The 15762-nt window shown below is 43.9% G+C and overlaps 1 gene segment (V, D, J or C); it reads right to left on the bottom strand.

Moving 5' to 3' along the window:
- Positions 1 to 15295: 15295 nt before the first annotated feature.
- Positions 15296 to 15762, bottom strand: LOC130281464 (immunoglobulin kappa variable 3D-20-like). The segment is given in 2 exon segments: positions 15296 to 15600; positions 15696 to 15762. Coding segments are annotated over 2 exon segments (360 nt in total).

The following is a 15762-nucleotide window of genomic DNA, read 5'->3' as shown; positions in this document are numbered from 1 at the left end:
GGAGTTGTAGTTTTGCAACATCTGGAGGGCTACAGGTTAGAGACCACTGTATAGTGGTCTCAGACTGTAGCCCTCCAGATGTTGCTAGGCAACTTACCGGCTTCTGTAGGATCCAGGGAGCCGTCCTCTTCTTCCACATGACATTGCCGCCCGCCAATCACCGTCGTCCGCTGCCTCCGTGTGAGTAAGTGGACTTCGGCGCCCGGTCCTCTTCGGTTAACCCGTTCTACCCCCCTATTGTGGGTGGGCAGGACAGGGAAAATGAAAGTTAATCCCCCTGCCCCCGATCTGCTATTGGTCATCGCTTCTGACAACCAATAGCAGGGATAGGAGGGGTGGTACCCCTGCCACCTCACTCCTATCCCTTCAGGGGGATTGTAGGTGTCTTAGACAACCGCGATCCCCCTTATATTTCGGGTCACCGGGTCACCATGGATCCCGTATGACCCGGAATCAGCGCAAATTGCAAGTGTAAATTCACTTGCGATTTGCGCTGATTACCAACATGAGGGGGTCTGCTGACCCCCCTAGGCATTTGCGCGGGGTGCCTGCTGATCGATATCAGCAGTCACCCCAGTACGGTTCCTGCCTGGCACGCGGCGGGGACCAAAATACCCACAGGCGTATGCATACACCCTTCATCCTTAAGGACCAGGAAGCAAGGGCGTATGCATACGCCCTTCGTCTAGGTCTGGGCGGTATACCGGTTCATACTGAATACCGACATTTTTGTGCTGCACGATATAAATTTTAACCCCCATACTGCAATACCGGTTGGGCCCCTCCCCCTCGGGAATGAATTAGCCCAGTGATGCGTTGTCCCCACATCGGGGAATTAATCACAAGTCATCCGTGAGCGCTGTTCTGCCCCCCAATTAATTATCAGCCCAGCGCTGTCTCCATCGGGGTAAATGCTGATATGTCACCCACATGCGCTGCCCTCCTCATGTTTGTTGTGCCCACTGGCGCTGACACTCTATACCAGTGGTCTTCAACCTGCCAACCTCCAGATGTTACAAAACTACAACTCTCAGCATGCCCGGACAGCCGTTGGCTGTCTGGGCATGCTGGGAGTTGTAGTTTTGCAACATCTGGAGGTCTGCAAGTTGGAGACCACTGCTCTATACTGTGCGGTATCCCTATGCCCGGGCTGCAAAAAATAACCAAAATAAACTTTATCTAACCTCCCGTTGGTCCGGTACCAGTCTCATCTGCTTGCTAGTGAATGGAACGTCGGACAGCCGTCAGCCTATCACAAGGAAGCAGCGATGTTCTGCCTCGGCTGCTGATAGGCTGAGCCCACTGTCATGTATGAAGCCACAGTTAGAGCTTCTTACATGACAGTGGGCTCAGCCTATCAGCGGCCGAGGCAGAACATTGCTGCGGCCAGTGATAGGCTGACGGCTGTCCGACGTTCCCGTCCCCAGCGTAAGGCCGACGTCGGAACATGCGTTAGTTTATTTTGTTTACCTTGTGTCTGCGCCGGCGGTGGCAACAAACAGCACGAGGAGGGCAGCGGGTGACATGTGAGTATTTACCACAGGGGCAGCGCTGGGCTGATAATTAACTTTTGTTAAAAGGGGGGGGGGGGGCAGAATAGCGCAGCGCTGGGCTGATAATTAATTTGGGGGGGGGGGAGGAAATACCGTTATATACTGTGGAACCACCAAAAGTTACAAAAATACCGTGATACACAGATTTGGTCATACTGCCCAGCCCTACCTTCGTCCCCAACAGTTTAAATGTCCTGTTCTGCAAAGATGGCGCATGCCACTGGTCCGTATGCCAGCAGACTTCCGGGAGGCATCACAGTCCTTTTTTCAAATTTCTTTTTATATTACCATCTATATTATAAAATAATCCTGAATTCTTTCAGTTTTCAATCTGGCCACTAGGCCATTTATTAAGCTGAGGCTTCCTTTTTTTTCAGATCACTTTCCAGCAGTCTCCTCCTTATGATCACATACAAGAGTAGAGAAGAAGGTAACACCAGTATATAGATAAGATGGGATCAGGCCATTCCCTGGTCAGGGCTCAGCCTCCTCCTCCCTATTCAATTATCTATTCACAGGTCACAGAGCATGTCTACAAAACCCTCCCATACATGTGAATAGCGTCTGCTCCAGTCTATTGTGGCCTATGTCCATGGGGCTTGTCTAAAGCATATCTCTTAATGCTATGAAAAACAGCTCAGGCAATATGTCTGCTTCTGTAATGTACAAAAAATAAAATAATATAAAAATTACAGTCAGAATCTGCCTCTGATCAGATAAAATCATAGGGGGAGAATTATCAAAACCTGTCCAGATGAAATGTTGAAGATTTGTCCATAGCAACCAATCAGATCGCTTTTTTTTAACCCCTTAAGGACCGGGGTTTTTTCCGTTTTTGCATTTTCGTTTTTTGCTCCTTGCCTTTAAAAAATCATAACTCTTTCAATTTTGCACCTAAAAATCCATATTATGGCTTATTTTTTGCGCCACCAATTCTACTTTGTAATGACGTCAGTCATTTTGCCCAAAACTCTACAGTGGGAGTACCCCTTTAAAATGAGATTTCTGAAGACATTCTTCAAGTGACATCTAGTGGAATAAACCTGGTAATGCAGTCAGTTTTACTGTAACATGTCACAAAAGTCTGCTGAGGACATCTTGTGGTCACATTAATGTATTACACCCAAACTACTACTGACTTACAAATAAAAGGAAAGAGACAGTCCTCAAAAGCTAAAAAGAAGCTTTGTGTAATCTATGGATGAGAAAATGAAAATAGTAGATACCATAAAGAGTGAAATGTGATACTTCAATTTAATACATAATAGTGAAAGATAATAAAACCTCCTTCAGACTAAACATAAATGGTTTAGAAACAGTAAAACAGTAATAAAATCACATATGTTAATTAATTTCTGCCCATAAAGTACATATGAATTGTGCTGAATTAACTCTTGTGGAGGAAAGAATACTGAGTAATACAATATATATAAAACACAAGCTTTTATTTTGTCTTAAAAAACATCAGGGTAGCAAATCATGTTAAAAACATGGACCAACGCGTTTCGGCTGTGTAGCCTTTCTCAAGGTCTTCTCAAGACAAATATATTATGCCGAATAAATACACAATTGCATAGAAAGATCATCCCTGGAGTGCACATCACTTCCTGTGTCATCCCTGAATGTAAGCTCCATATTCACACTTGCTTGATTACGTGACGGCCGTTTATGAGGGGGAAAAAAACTTTCCCCTCAACCGCAGAAATATAATATAATAATGATGATAATCCAAATATAATACACATATACCAAGACATTAGTAACTTCCCCTCAGGAAGAGTCACTAAGGTCTACAGGCCTCTCCTGCAGGGTTACCCCTAAGTTATATGGTGTTAATGCATTGTATATTCACTATGTGCATTTATTGTATGTGTTCTACTGTGAATGTCTGTCAGTATGTATAAAGTTGTACAGATTGTATAAAATGTTGGACATGTGTCTTGTAATCACATGATATACCCAGAGTTCCAAGGGCACAGGTACCCACGCAACTAGCTACCAATAGGTTTTAGTCCAGCCCTCTAGTAAATAAGGAGCTGTAGTCTCTATTCTCACTCTCTTGGCTCTTGTTCCTGAACTCTCTTAGTTCCTGGCATCAAAGCAAGCGCAAAGTCCTGTACCATTCAACTTCAGCTTATCTAGGCCAAAGCCTAAGAACCTGCAGCTAGGGCTGGGCGGTATACGGTTCACACCAAATATCGAAATGTTTGTGCTGCACCATATGAATTTTAGCCCATACCGCACTAGCGGTGTGGCCCCTTCCCCCTCGGGAATGAATGAATCAGCTCAGCGCTGCGCTGTCCCCACATCAGGGAACTAATCCCATGTGATCTGCGAGCGCTGTTCTCCCCCCCCCCCCCCCAATTAATTATCAGCCCAGCGCTGTCCCCATCAGGGTACTACTCACATGTCACCAGCATGCGCTGCCCTCCTCGTCCTGTTTGTTGCAGCCGCCTGCGCTGACACTCTATACCAGTGGTCTCCAATGGAGCCAAGCTTATAATACTCTTAAAAAAGCTACTTCGTGTATTAGCCATATGGAGCAATATTTTAAAATGGTCACCAGGTGGTACTACTCTCCCACTAGACTGCATTCTATGATTCCTTCTCATTCACCCTTATGTTGGAGAGGATGTGGAATTTATGGTTCTATAAGTCATATTTCCTGGTATTGTCCTAAGTAGAGATGAGCAAATTTACAGTAAATTCGATTCGTCACGAACTTCTCGGCTCGGCTGTTGATGACTTATCCTGCATAAATTAGTTCAGCTTTCAGGTGCTCCGGTGGGCTGGAAAAGGTGGATACAGTCCTAGAAAAGAGTCTCCTAGGACTGTATCCACCTTTTCCAGCCCACGAGAGAACCTGAAAGCTGAACTAATTTATGCAGGATAAGCCATCAACTGCTGAGCCGAGAAGTTCGTGACGAATCAAATTTACTGTAAATTCGCTCATCTCTAGTCCTAAACTACAAAAATTAAAGAGAGATTTTGACACATTGATGAGATTAATATCTGACAATAACACCTTTCTCAGAAAAGAACTAGCTTTATTGAACATTGGTTTACAAAAAGTACACATGGTATATAGGACACCAATCTGTCACATCACTACAACCTATAGAATGAAGATAGCTTCCAAATGGAGGTCAGCAAAAATTCCCTCTGTATCGGAAATTATAGAGGCAGCCTCAATAAACTGCTCACATAAGAGGACTTCTGCGTGGAAAGAACAAAGGGGTCCTCAAAGTAGCTTAAAATGGAAAATTTAGACATCTAGATAGATTACGACGTTCTACATTAATTACCCAGTATGTTTTTGATAAAGATGACGACATGGAGAGGAGGGGAGACTCGAGACTCTGATTCCTAAATTTTGCTTTATACAAATCTCGAGGTCAGTAGCAACAATATAAGGATATGTATCTTTTATATACATTTCCACAATAGTCGGATTGAACCTATTATTATTATTTACAATAACTAGTATTCCAAGGCTGTGGAATGGCGGGTCGTAATGGAGGTATCTGTGAATTTAACGTTTTCTTGATTTATACCATCCTTTTCATTGTTTCAAAATTTTTTGTTGATTGTTACCTATTTTCCTTATTGTAATTGTTCTAAAAATTCTGAGAAACCCAATAAAAATATTTGAAATATAAATATGCCAGTGGTCTCCAACCTGCGGACCTCCAGATGTTGCAAAACTACAACTCCCAGCATGCCCGGACAGCCATTGGCTGTCCGGGCATGCTGGGAGTTGTAGTTTTGCAACATTTTGAAGGTCCGCAGGTTGGAGACCACTGCTCTATACTGTGCGGTATCCCTATGCCCGGGCTGCAAAAAATAAAAAAAATAAACTTTAACTCACCTCCCGTTGGTCCAGTACCGGCCTCACTTGTTTCCTGGGGACGGGAACCTCGGACAGCCGTCAGCCTATCACAAGGCCGCAGCGATGTTCCACCTCGGCCGGTGATAGGCTGAGCCCACTGTCATGTAAGAAGCTCTGGCCGTCTTCTTACATGACAGTGGGCTCAGCCTATCACCGGCCGAGGCGGAACATCGCTGCGGCCTTGTGATAGGCTGATGGCTGTCCGACGTTCTCGTCCCCAGTGTAAGGCTGACGTAGGTGCGTTAAAGTTTATTGAACCGCCAAAAGTTTAAAAAATACCGTGATACGCACATTTGGTCATACCGCCCAGCCCTACCTGCAGCCACAACTAAACTATAAGTGAAATCTACCTCTACAATTCAAGTCCACTACTGTCCCGCTAAAGTTACACCAATAGTACAGTGGCCTGCATCATTACTACAATAACTACAAGTCCAAGCAAGCCTGAGAGGTTCCATGTGTCCCGGTCACCTCTGTGGAATTTGGCTAGTTGTAAAGACTGTTATCTGCCTTTTCCAAGTAAAAGTTCAAGTTGCTTAGAATCCTTGCTGTGGACACTCATTTACTGCATGGCATTTCTGGGCTGGTTGTCGGCGGTGCCCTATACCAAAACAACCACATCCTGGCATCACGAACACTAGGGGTTAACAACATCTTGCCCCAGGGGTTAATACCATCTGACCCCACCACTCATGGTAACACGCCGTGGTCACCACAACAATGTCTAGTGATGTGTCTGGAAGTGCTGAGGGATCTTCACTCCAAGTGAGTTACTCCTTTCCACTACGCACCTTGTCCACCGCAGCAACGCCCTGACAGCACCTGGAGCAATCAGGAATCATGGCAGCTACAACTCGCATGGAGAGGGAGCGGACTTTTCATTCTTTTTGCTTAGTAATACAGTATAGTATAACTTGTATGCCTCCGTCTCCTGTGGAGAGAAAAAAGTCAGACGTAGCGTTATGCGCTTTGTAAGTATTGACTAGAGATGAGCGAACTTACAGTAAATTTGATTCGTCACGAACTTCTCGGCTCGGCAGTTGATGACTTATCCTGCGTAAATTAATTCAGCTTTCAGGTGCTCCAGTGGGCTGGAAAAGGTGGATACAGTCCTAGGAGACTCTTTCCTAGGACTGTATCCACCTTTTCCAGCCCACCGGAGCACCTGAAAGCTGAACTCATTTACGCAGGATAAGTCGTCAACTGCCGTGCCGAGAAGTTCGTGATGAATCGAATTTACTATAAGTTCGCTCATCTCTAGTAATGACCCTTTCCGGGTATGTGGCAGTCTTTGCAGTATGTGCTTGTAATGGTTCCCGTTAGTATAATGAACTATAGCACTATGCAGCGCTGGTGGTACGTGGAATGTGTACGACTGATGTCCCGCCAGGCAAGGTACTGGGATATTTGACACTATGGGGGGAGATTTATCAAAAGCGTTGTACAGGAAGAGCGGTGCAGTTGCCCATAGCAACCAATCAGATTGCTTCTTTCATTTTCCACAGGCCTTTATAAAAATCAAATAAGCAATATGGTTGCTATGGGCAACTGCACTACTCTTCCTCTAAACAGGTTTTGATAAATCTCCCCCCATGTATCACAGTTTTTGAGTTCTTATGGTACTATGTACTTAAGGAAGGGTTGGCCCTTCCTTAGGTACATACCTTTGTATCTATGTAGCCATATGGGGGATTTTTATAAGCACCAATTGGAAGTTCAGACAAAAAAGAGCAACTGACAGGAGATGCTCAACCCCAAATGCAGTTGTGTGTATATACTGGGGGAGCAGATCCTGCCCTTGTGGTCTGTTGCTAGGGGCGATCCCACAGTAGTGCACCTAAATTCTTGTATTGTATACCATTTGGAAGTTCACATAATGTATTGAACATATATATATATATATATATATATATATATATATATATATATATATTTTTTTTTTTTTTTTGTGGGACAATAGTAAAAATAAAACAATTCTGCTATTGCTGTCGGGATTTGTTTTCTGCCATTCACTGTTCAGGTATAAATGACGTGGACTTTACAAGTCCCTGCAATTATGATGACACCAGATTTATACAGTTTTTTTCTACTACATTTCACTACTTTAACCCCTTCATGACCCAGTCCATTTTCACCTTCATGACCTGGGCATTTTTTGAAAATCTGACCACTGTCACTTTAAACATTAATAACTCTGGGATGCTTTTACTTATCATTCTGATTCCGAGATTGTTTTTTCGTGACATATTCTACTTTATGTTATTGGTAAAATTTCACTGATATTTGTATCCTTTCTTGGTAAAAAATCTAAAAATTTCATGAAAATTTAGCATTTTTCTAACTTTGAAAGTCTCTGCTTGAAAGGAAAATGGATATTCCAAATAAATTACATATTGATTCACATATACAATATGTCTACTTTGTGTTTGCATAAAAAAATTGACAAGTTTTTACTTTTGGAGGACACCAGAGGGCTTCAAAGTTCCGCAGCAATTTTCCAATTTTTCTCAAGATTTTCAAAATCGTAATTTTTCAGTTTTTCAGTTCAGGTTGGAAGTGGATTTTAAGGGTCTTCGTATTAGAAATACCCCATAAATGACCCCATTATAAAAACTGCACCCCCCAAAGTATTCAAAATGACATTCAGTAAGTGTTTTAACCCTTTAGGTGTTTCACAGGAATAGCAGCAAAGTGAAGGAGAAAATTCTAAATCTTCATTTTTTACACTCGCATTTTCTTGTAGACCCAATTTTTGAATTTTTACAAGGGGTAAAAGGAGAGAAATCACCCTAAAATTTGTAACCCAATTTCTCTTGAGTAAGGAAATACCTCATATGCGTATGTAAAGTGTTCGGCGGGCGCAGTACAGGGAAGGAGCGACAATGGGATTTTGGAGAGTGAGTTTTTCTGAAAGGGTTTTTGGGGGGCATGTCCCATTTAGGAAGCCCCTATGGTGCCAGAACAATGGACCCCCCCCACATGTGACCCAATTTTGGAAACTATACCCCTCATGGAATTTAATAAGGGGTGCAGTGAGCATTTACACCCCACTGGCGTTTGACAGATATTTGAAACAGTGGACTGTGCAAATCAAAAATTTTATTTTTCATTTTCACAGACCACTGTTCCAAAAATCTGTCATACACCAGTGGGGTGTAAATGCTCACTGCACCCCTATTAAATTCCGTGAGGGGTGTAGTTTCCAAAATGGGGTCACATATGGATATTTATTGTTTTGCGTTTGTCAGAACTGCTGTAACAATCAGCCACCCCTGTGCAAATCGCCTCAAATGTACATGGCGCACTCTCCCTTCTTGGCCTTGTTGTGCGCCCCCAGAGCACTTTGCGCCCACATATGGGGTATCTCCGTAGTCGGGAGAAATTGTGTTACAAATTTTGGGGGTCTTTTTTCCCTTTTACCTCTTGTGAAAATGAAAAGTATAGGGCAACACCAGCATGTCAGTGTAAAAAAATTATTTTTTTACACTACCATGCTGGTGTAGACCCCAACTTCACCTTTTCATAAGGGGTTAAAGAAGAAAAAGCCCCCCAAAATTTGTAAGGCAATTTCTCCCGAGTACGGCGATACCCCATATGTGCCCCAAAACTGTTGCCCTGAAATACGACAGGGCTCCAAAGTGAGAGAGCGCCATGCGCATTTGAGGCCTGAATTAGGGATTTGCATAGGGGTATTCTATGTCAATGATTCCCAAACAGGGTGCCTCCAGCTGTTGCAAAACTCCCAGCATGCCTGGACAATCAATGGCTGTCCGGCAATACTGGGAGTTATTATTTTGCAACAGCTGGAGGCTCCATTTTGGAAACAGTAGCGTACCAGACGTTTTTCATTTTTTGGGGGGAGGGGGGCTGTGTAGGGGTATGTGTATGTGTAGTGTTTTTTACTTTTTATTTTAGGTTAGTGTTAGTGTAGTGTAGTGTTTTTAGGGTACAGTCACATGGGCAGAGGTTCACAGCAAGTTTGCCGCTGGAAGTTTGAGCTGCAGCGCAAAATTTGCACCATCTCAAACTTGCAGCACTCACTGTAAACCTCCGCCCATGTGAGTGTACCCTGTACATTCACATTGGGGGGGGGCAAACATCCAGCTGTTGCAAACTCCGAGCATGCCCTTTGGCTGTCCGTGCATGCTGGGAGTTGTAGTTTTGCAACAACTGGAGGAACGCTGGTTTGGAAACACTAAGTTAAGTAATAAACTTTCAAATGTTTTGCAACCAAACTTAGTGTTTCCAAACCAGTGTGCCTCCAGCTGTTGCAAAACTACAACTCCCAACATGCATGGTCTGTCAGTGCATGCTGGGAGTTATAGTTTTGCAACAATTGCAACAGCTGGAGGCACTGATGTAGGAAACGGACAATGTTTCCCAACTAGTGTGCCTCCAGTTGTTGCAAAACTACAACTCCCAGCATGCCCAGACTGCCCAGGCATGCTGGAAGTTGTAGTTCGGCAATATCTGAAGGATCAGATGTTGCCGAACTACAACTTCCAGCATGCTTGGGCAGTCTGGGCATGCTGGGAGTTGTAGTTTTGCAACATCTGGAGGTCCACAGTTTGGAGACCACTGTATAATGGTCTCCAATCTGTGCTCTTCCAGATGTTAGAGAACTACAACTCCCAGCATGCCTGGACAGACTGAGCATGCTGAGATTTGTAGTTTTGCAACCTCTGGAAGAGCACAGATTGGAGACCATTATACAGTGGTCTCCAAACTGAGGACCTCCAGATGTTGCAAAACTACAACTCCCAGCATGCCCAGAAAGCCAAAGGCTGTCTGGGCATGCTGGGAGTTGCAGTTTTGAAACTCTCAGAGGCAGCAGTGAGATCGCTTTACGGCGATCTCACTGCTGCCAATGAAGATGCCGCACTGCTGCTGCAAACTCACCTCCGGGACGCAGCGCAGCCAGGACCGCATGGAGGACGCCGGGACCGCCGGGACCGCTCGGGACACCGCTCGGACGGATAAGTGATGCCGGGGACGGGTCAGGGACACATAGCAGAGCGGTGTGTGTCCCGATCCCCGTGATCGGGACTCACACACCGCGCTGCTATCAGCTAGTCAGATTTGACCAGCTGATAGCAGCGATCGCTGGGGGGGGGGGGGGGGATGAAACCCCCCGTGGTCGCATGGTAAGATGGCTGGCTATCAGTGATAGCCACCATCTTTCCGGGCGCTGTGGGGTGCCGCGAGTAGCGGCAGAAATGTTCATGACGTACCTGTATGTCATGGGTTGAGAACACCTTGCCACCCATGACGTACAGGTATGTCATAGGTCGGGAAGGGGTTAAACAATGAGATCACTACTGTAGTGAATGATTTGATCACATTGTAATTTTCAAACACTTTAGGACATTTGATTTATTGCTTTACATGTATTTTTTTTTTTTTTTTTGCGTGGAGGGATGAACAGAAACAGCATTTTTTTTACAGAGTTTGCTGTGATGTCCCAGTACTGTTCTTCTGCCCTGTCAGACAGAGTCTCTGAATGTCCCCAGGGCTCTCCTGCAGCAAACCCCATTGTATATACAAGTTATAAGTGTAATATACCCTTATACCCACATGATTGTTACCCAGAGAGCCCCAGTGACCAGGTGATCTCCTAAGTGATCTATGGGCTACATGCATAGCCCCCCGCCCCATATAACAAGGGGTGGAGCAGCAATCTCTCAGTTTATTGCTACTTCTGCTGAGGTCTAGTGTTGAGCGGCATAGGCCATATTCGAATTCGCGAATATTCGCGAATATATGGACGAATATTCGTCATATATTCGCGAATATTCGCATATTCGTAATATTCTCGTTTTATTTTCGCATATGCGAACATTCGCATATGCGAAAATTACCATATTCAAAATTAGCGTATGTGAATGTTCGCATATGCGAAAATTAGCATATGCTAATCTTCGCATATGCGAATGTTCGCCCGGCAGTCTCACACAGTAGTATTAGAGCCTTCTTTACACCACACAAGCTGGAAGCAGAGAGGGGTGATCACTGTGATGTGTGCTGTGAAAAAAATAAAATAAATAAACGAATATTCGTAATTACGAATATATAGCGCTATATTCGCGAAATTCGCGAATTCGCGAATATGCGATATTCGCGAATAATATTCGAATTGCGAATATTCGCGAGCAACACTACTGAGGTCCAGTGCAGTCAAGTGTTCCAGTGTCTGTGTCCAGAGCTTTGGAGGCCTCCAGCCTAAATTCCTGCAGCCACAAGTCTGTCATCTGTAAGTCAAGTCATCTTTATTGTCTGTCACCATCTCAAGTCAGTCAAGTCATCTGTAGTCATCGTGGCCTGCACTAAAGTCAGTCTAACTACTGCAAGTCCCAGTAAGCCTGTGAGGTCCCCCTGTGTCACAGGTCACCTCCCTGGGATATTGGTTGAACTGCATAGACTGTACCATCTGTCTAACCTCAGTAAAGCTACCCTTAACCTGGCCATGGATTCTTTATTGCCCCTGCCTAACCTAGGATTAGCGGTACAACCTTTCGGATGGTTCCTGCTAAACCATGCCCTGGCATCACGACAGAAGGGGTTAATTCCCTCTGGCCATAACATCTGCCCCGCACCTAACTTACACTACACCTGTGGCACCACATTGCTATAAAGGATAAATTATTTTTTTTTACAGAGTTTGCTGTGATGGATAAATAAATTTTTTTTCTATCATACAAGACTCTGTAAGAACCATCATCTAAGGCAGTGTTTTCCGATTAGTGTCCCCCAAGCTGTTGCAAAACTACAAGACCCAGCATGCCCAGACAGCCTTTGGCTATCTGGGCATGCTGGGAGTTGTAGTTTTGCAACAGCTGGAGGCACAATGGTTAGGAAATACTGATCTTAGGTGAAGGTACAACCAGGGGGAGCTGAATATGTTTTACTAAAAAATCTCATGCTCCAAATAGTATAAGAAACTGAGAAAACTTTTGTGGTACTTTGGCACCCTCAAGTGACAGAACATGGAATAGGTTTAGTAATGACCAAGGGGGTTATGAAAAGTGGAGGTAGAGAACGTCTTTTTACTCCATTAATTCACGTGGTGGAAACTGTTCACCTTGCATGGTAATTCCTCTGCAATTTTTTTTTTTTTTTTTTTTTTAACCTATGTGACAAATATGCAACTTTTTACTAATGCTGTCCACAGTCATTTTCTAAGCCAACTGAGGACTGGTGTAGTTGCGCCAACATATGCGACAAACTGAAAAGACGCAAATCATAAACTCCTGACCACTGCATGACTTCAACTGAAATCACAACTTCCAATGTCACTTTGGGAAAAAAAAAATTCTATTTGGTTTGTCGCAAAACTTTGTCTCTAAAAATAACTGCACCAAGAAATAGAGACAAACTATAGTGAAAAGTATGGAATACAATGTTTTATACCCCTCCAAGTCCTTATATAGTGCCAGGGCCCCTCAGAGCGACTATCTTGGGGGACACATAGTGTCACAGACCCTGAGGTAATATTACTATGTGCCTATGGTTTAGTCCAGTACATTTTTCCCTCCTCTCTCTCCCCCCCCCTATTTTGGTTACAGAGTGGTCTTACCTATAATGGGGTCAATAAAAGGTCAGCTGTGCTGTGTATGAGCAGGTTCTGGAATGTTCCTGAAGATCTGCTCATCTGTCCCCTGATTGGCTGAGCCCGCTGTGAGGGAGATTCACCTCTATATAGCCAAGTGTCCCTGTGGTTGCCGGGCAGATTTGGTGAAGCCTGAAGAGGAGAAACACCATGGAGTACCTGATGGGATGACTTCTTCAGGGAAGCAATGGCTTAGAAGATGCTTGTCTGTCCCAGAATTCCTGATACAATGGCATCTTCTAGTCATGGTGCTCATCCCCGGTCACCAGAGGAAGTATCCCATCACCGCTTCAGCTGGATCTACTTCTACCTCGGGAAGGAGCGTTTCTGGTCACCGCCGCTCAGGGACGCCACCATCTGGTAGTGACATCATCTGCTCGGGTGTCCATCCTCACATATGGCACCACCGTCCTACAAAGCGAGGGATGCTGCTTTACCACAGAGACCGGTGCAGGTTACCAGAGATGTCGGAGGAGCTGCACGCCCTATGGATATGCCGGGTACAAGTACAGAGGAGTCTGTAATAGGTGAGAGACATTCCTCTGATCTTCTCTGTCCTCTGTAAAGATGGTTTCTTCAGGATGTTAGCTGATACCCTGAGTAAGTTTCCCGGTCTCCTTCCCCAGCTGCTGTATGGTCTGATCCTCCTGGTGCCCCTCAGTCCTGTTTTCCTCAGCCTTCCAGTGCCTCTGTTACTCCTACTGTCAATCCTTCTTTAATTCTTCCTTGGCTGCAGAAGAAGCGTCATATGTGAAACACTTGTCGGGGTCGGTGACATCTCTTGTGGTATAATGTCCTGATCTTGGCACAATGTTCCTTTATCTCCCCAGGTTTAGGTGTTTATTTATGTGATATAACCTGTCTATCTGATAAATGCAGTAGATAAAAAGATATAATAAACAGAGAAATGTCCTAAAGATCTTCCTGACACTGGAGAATCCCTTTCTATGTTTAGATGAGGAGCTTTTCAGGGTTCGGTGCTGTATACAATGTACAGTTAAAAAATACATAACATTAAAGCCGCCCTCACCTGGTGTCCATATGAGCAGCTCGTCAGAGTACAGGTAAAGAGCAGTACAGGACATGTAGTACTAAACTGCACTGTAGGGAGGCGCCACTAGACAGCCAGTGCATGTACTTCAGTAATACAGGGGATTAACCAGTAAATTCCTGGGTGGACAGATCTTCCACCAATCCACATGACACTGATCCTGACTGTCTGTGACATTGTATTAAAGGGGTACTCCGGTAAAAACCTTTTTTCTTTTAAATCAACTGGTGGCAGAAAGTTAAACATATTTTTACATTACTTCTATTAAAAAAATCTTAATCCTTCCATCTCGAACACAGTGCTCTCTGCTGACATCTCTGTCCATTTTAGCAACCATGCATAGCAAATGTATCCTAAGGGCAGCGTGGTGGCTCAGTGGTTAGCACTGTTGCCTTGCAGTGCTGGAGACTTGGGTTCAAATCCCACTAAGGACAACAATAAATAAAGCGTTATTATTATTATTATTATTATTATGTCAGCAGAGAGAACTGTGCTCGTGATGTCATCAAAGAGCATTCCAAAAAGAAAGGAATTTCCTCTGTAGTATTCAGCAGCTAATTAAGCTTTTTAATAGAAGTAATTTACAAATATGTTTACCCTTCTGCCACCAGTTGATTTAAAAGAAAAAAGGTTTTCACCGGAGTACCCCTTTAATGTGGTTTCTAGTTATAAGGACTAGAAAATCCCATTGTAGTAAACTGAGGCCAATGTAACAGAAGCTTCTCCTGGTCCCTGGTGATTCAGCACCGGACAGCTCCAATGACTAATACCTAAAGATGAATGAGATTTCCTAAGATTTGGGGAGCCTGTTGTGCTGTAGAACTGAACATGGTCTTTATATTGTAGGTAACGTCCTCTATAAGAAATCATTTGTACTTTCTAGTACTGACATTATTTTCTAACAATCCTATAATCTGACATATCTGAGATAATCCCTGATGATCCGGCAATGAGGAAATAATCTGAAGATCCAAGACATAAACCCTGGAGACAAGAGGAAAGATCTGATTGTATAGAAGATCCTGGGGTCATGTGGGGATTGTACAGAGATTAGATTATGATCAGGAATTATGATGGGAATGATCAGACATCATAACAGGAACCTCTATATGATCAACACCTGCAATGTTATATTTATATCTACATCGTGTGTCATATTATAGTAATATAGAAGGAGGTTTTTGTACGTCTCTGTATCACTGTGTGACAGGATAGCTCTGATACTGCTGACAGTAATAACCTGCTATATCATCTCCTGTCACTCCTCTGATTGTAAGAGTGAAGTCAGGAGATGATCCGGATCCAGAGAACCGGTCTGGGACTCCTGTATGTCTCTTAGATGTATCATAGATAAGAGGTGTTGGACGTTGTCCTGGTTTCTGTTGGTACCAGTAAGAATAACCTATAGAACTACTGGCTGTACATGAGATGGTGACTGTATCTCCTGGGGACACAGAGATATATTTTGGAGATTGGGTCAGAACAATCTCTCCACAGGATTCTAAGGAACGATAAAGAAAACGTAAGTGTTAGTGTTAATGTCTCCTTATTGTTATCTCTACTACTGTCCTGTCCATCATCTCATGAACCTCTCACCATGAATGAGAAGAAGAATTAGACCCAGTAAAACTCCCTGTAAACCCATCTTCATCTCCCTGGACTG

Source organism: Hyla sarda, chromosome 1, assembly GCF_029499605.1.
Source record: "Hyla sarda isolate aHylSar1 chromosome 1, aHylSar1.hap1, whole genome shotgun sequence".
Classification (NCBI taxonomy): Eukaryota; Metazoa; Chordata; class Amphibia; order Anura; family Hylidae; genus Hyla; species Hyla sarda.
This window is presented reverse-complemented; position numbering and strand designations above follow the sequence as displayed.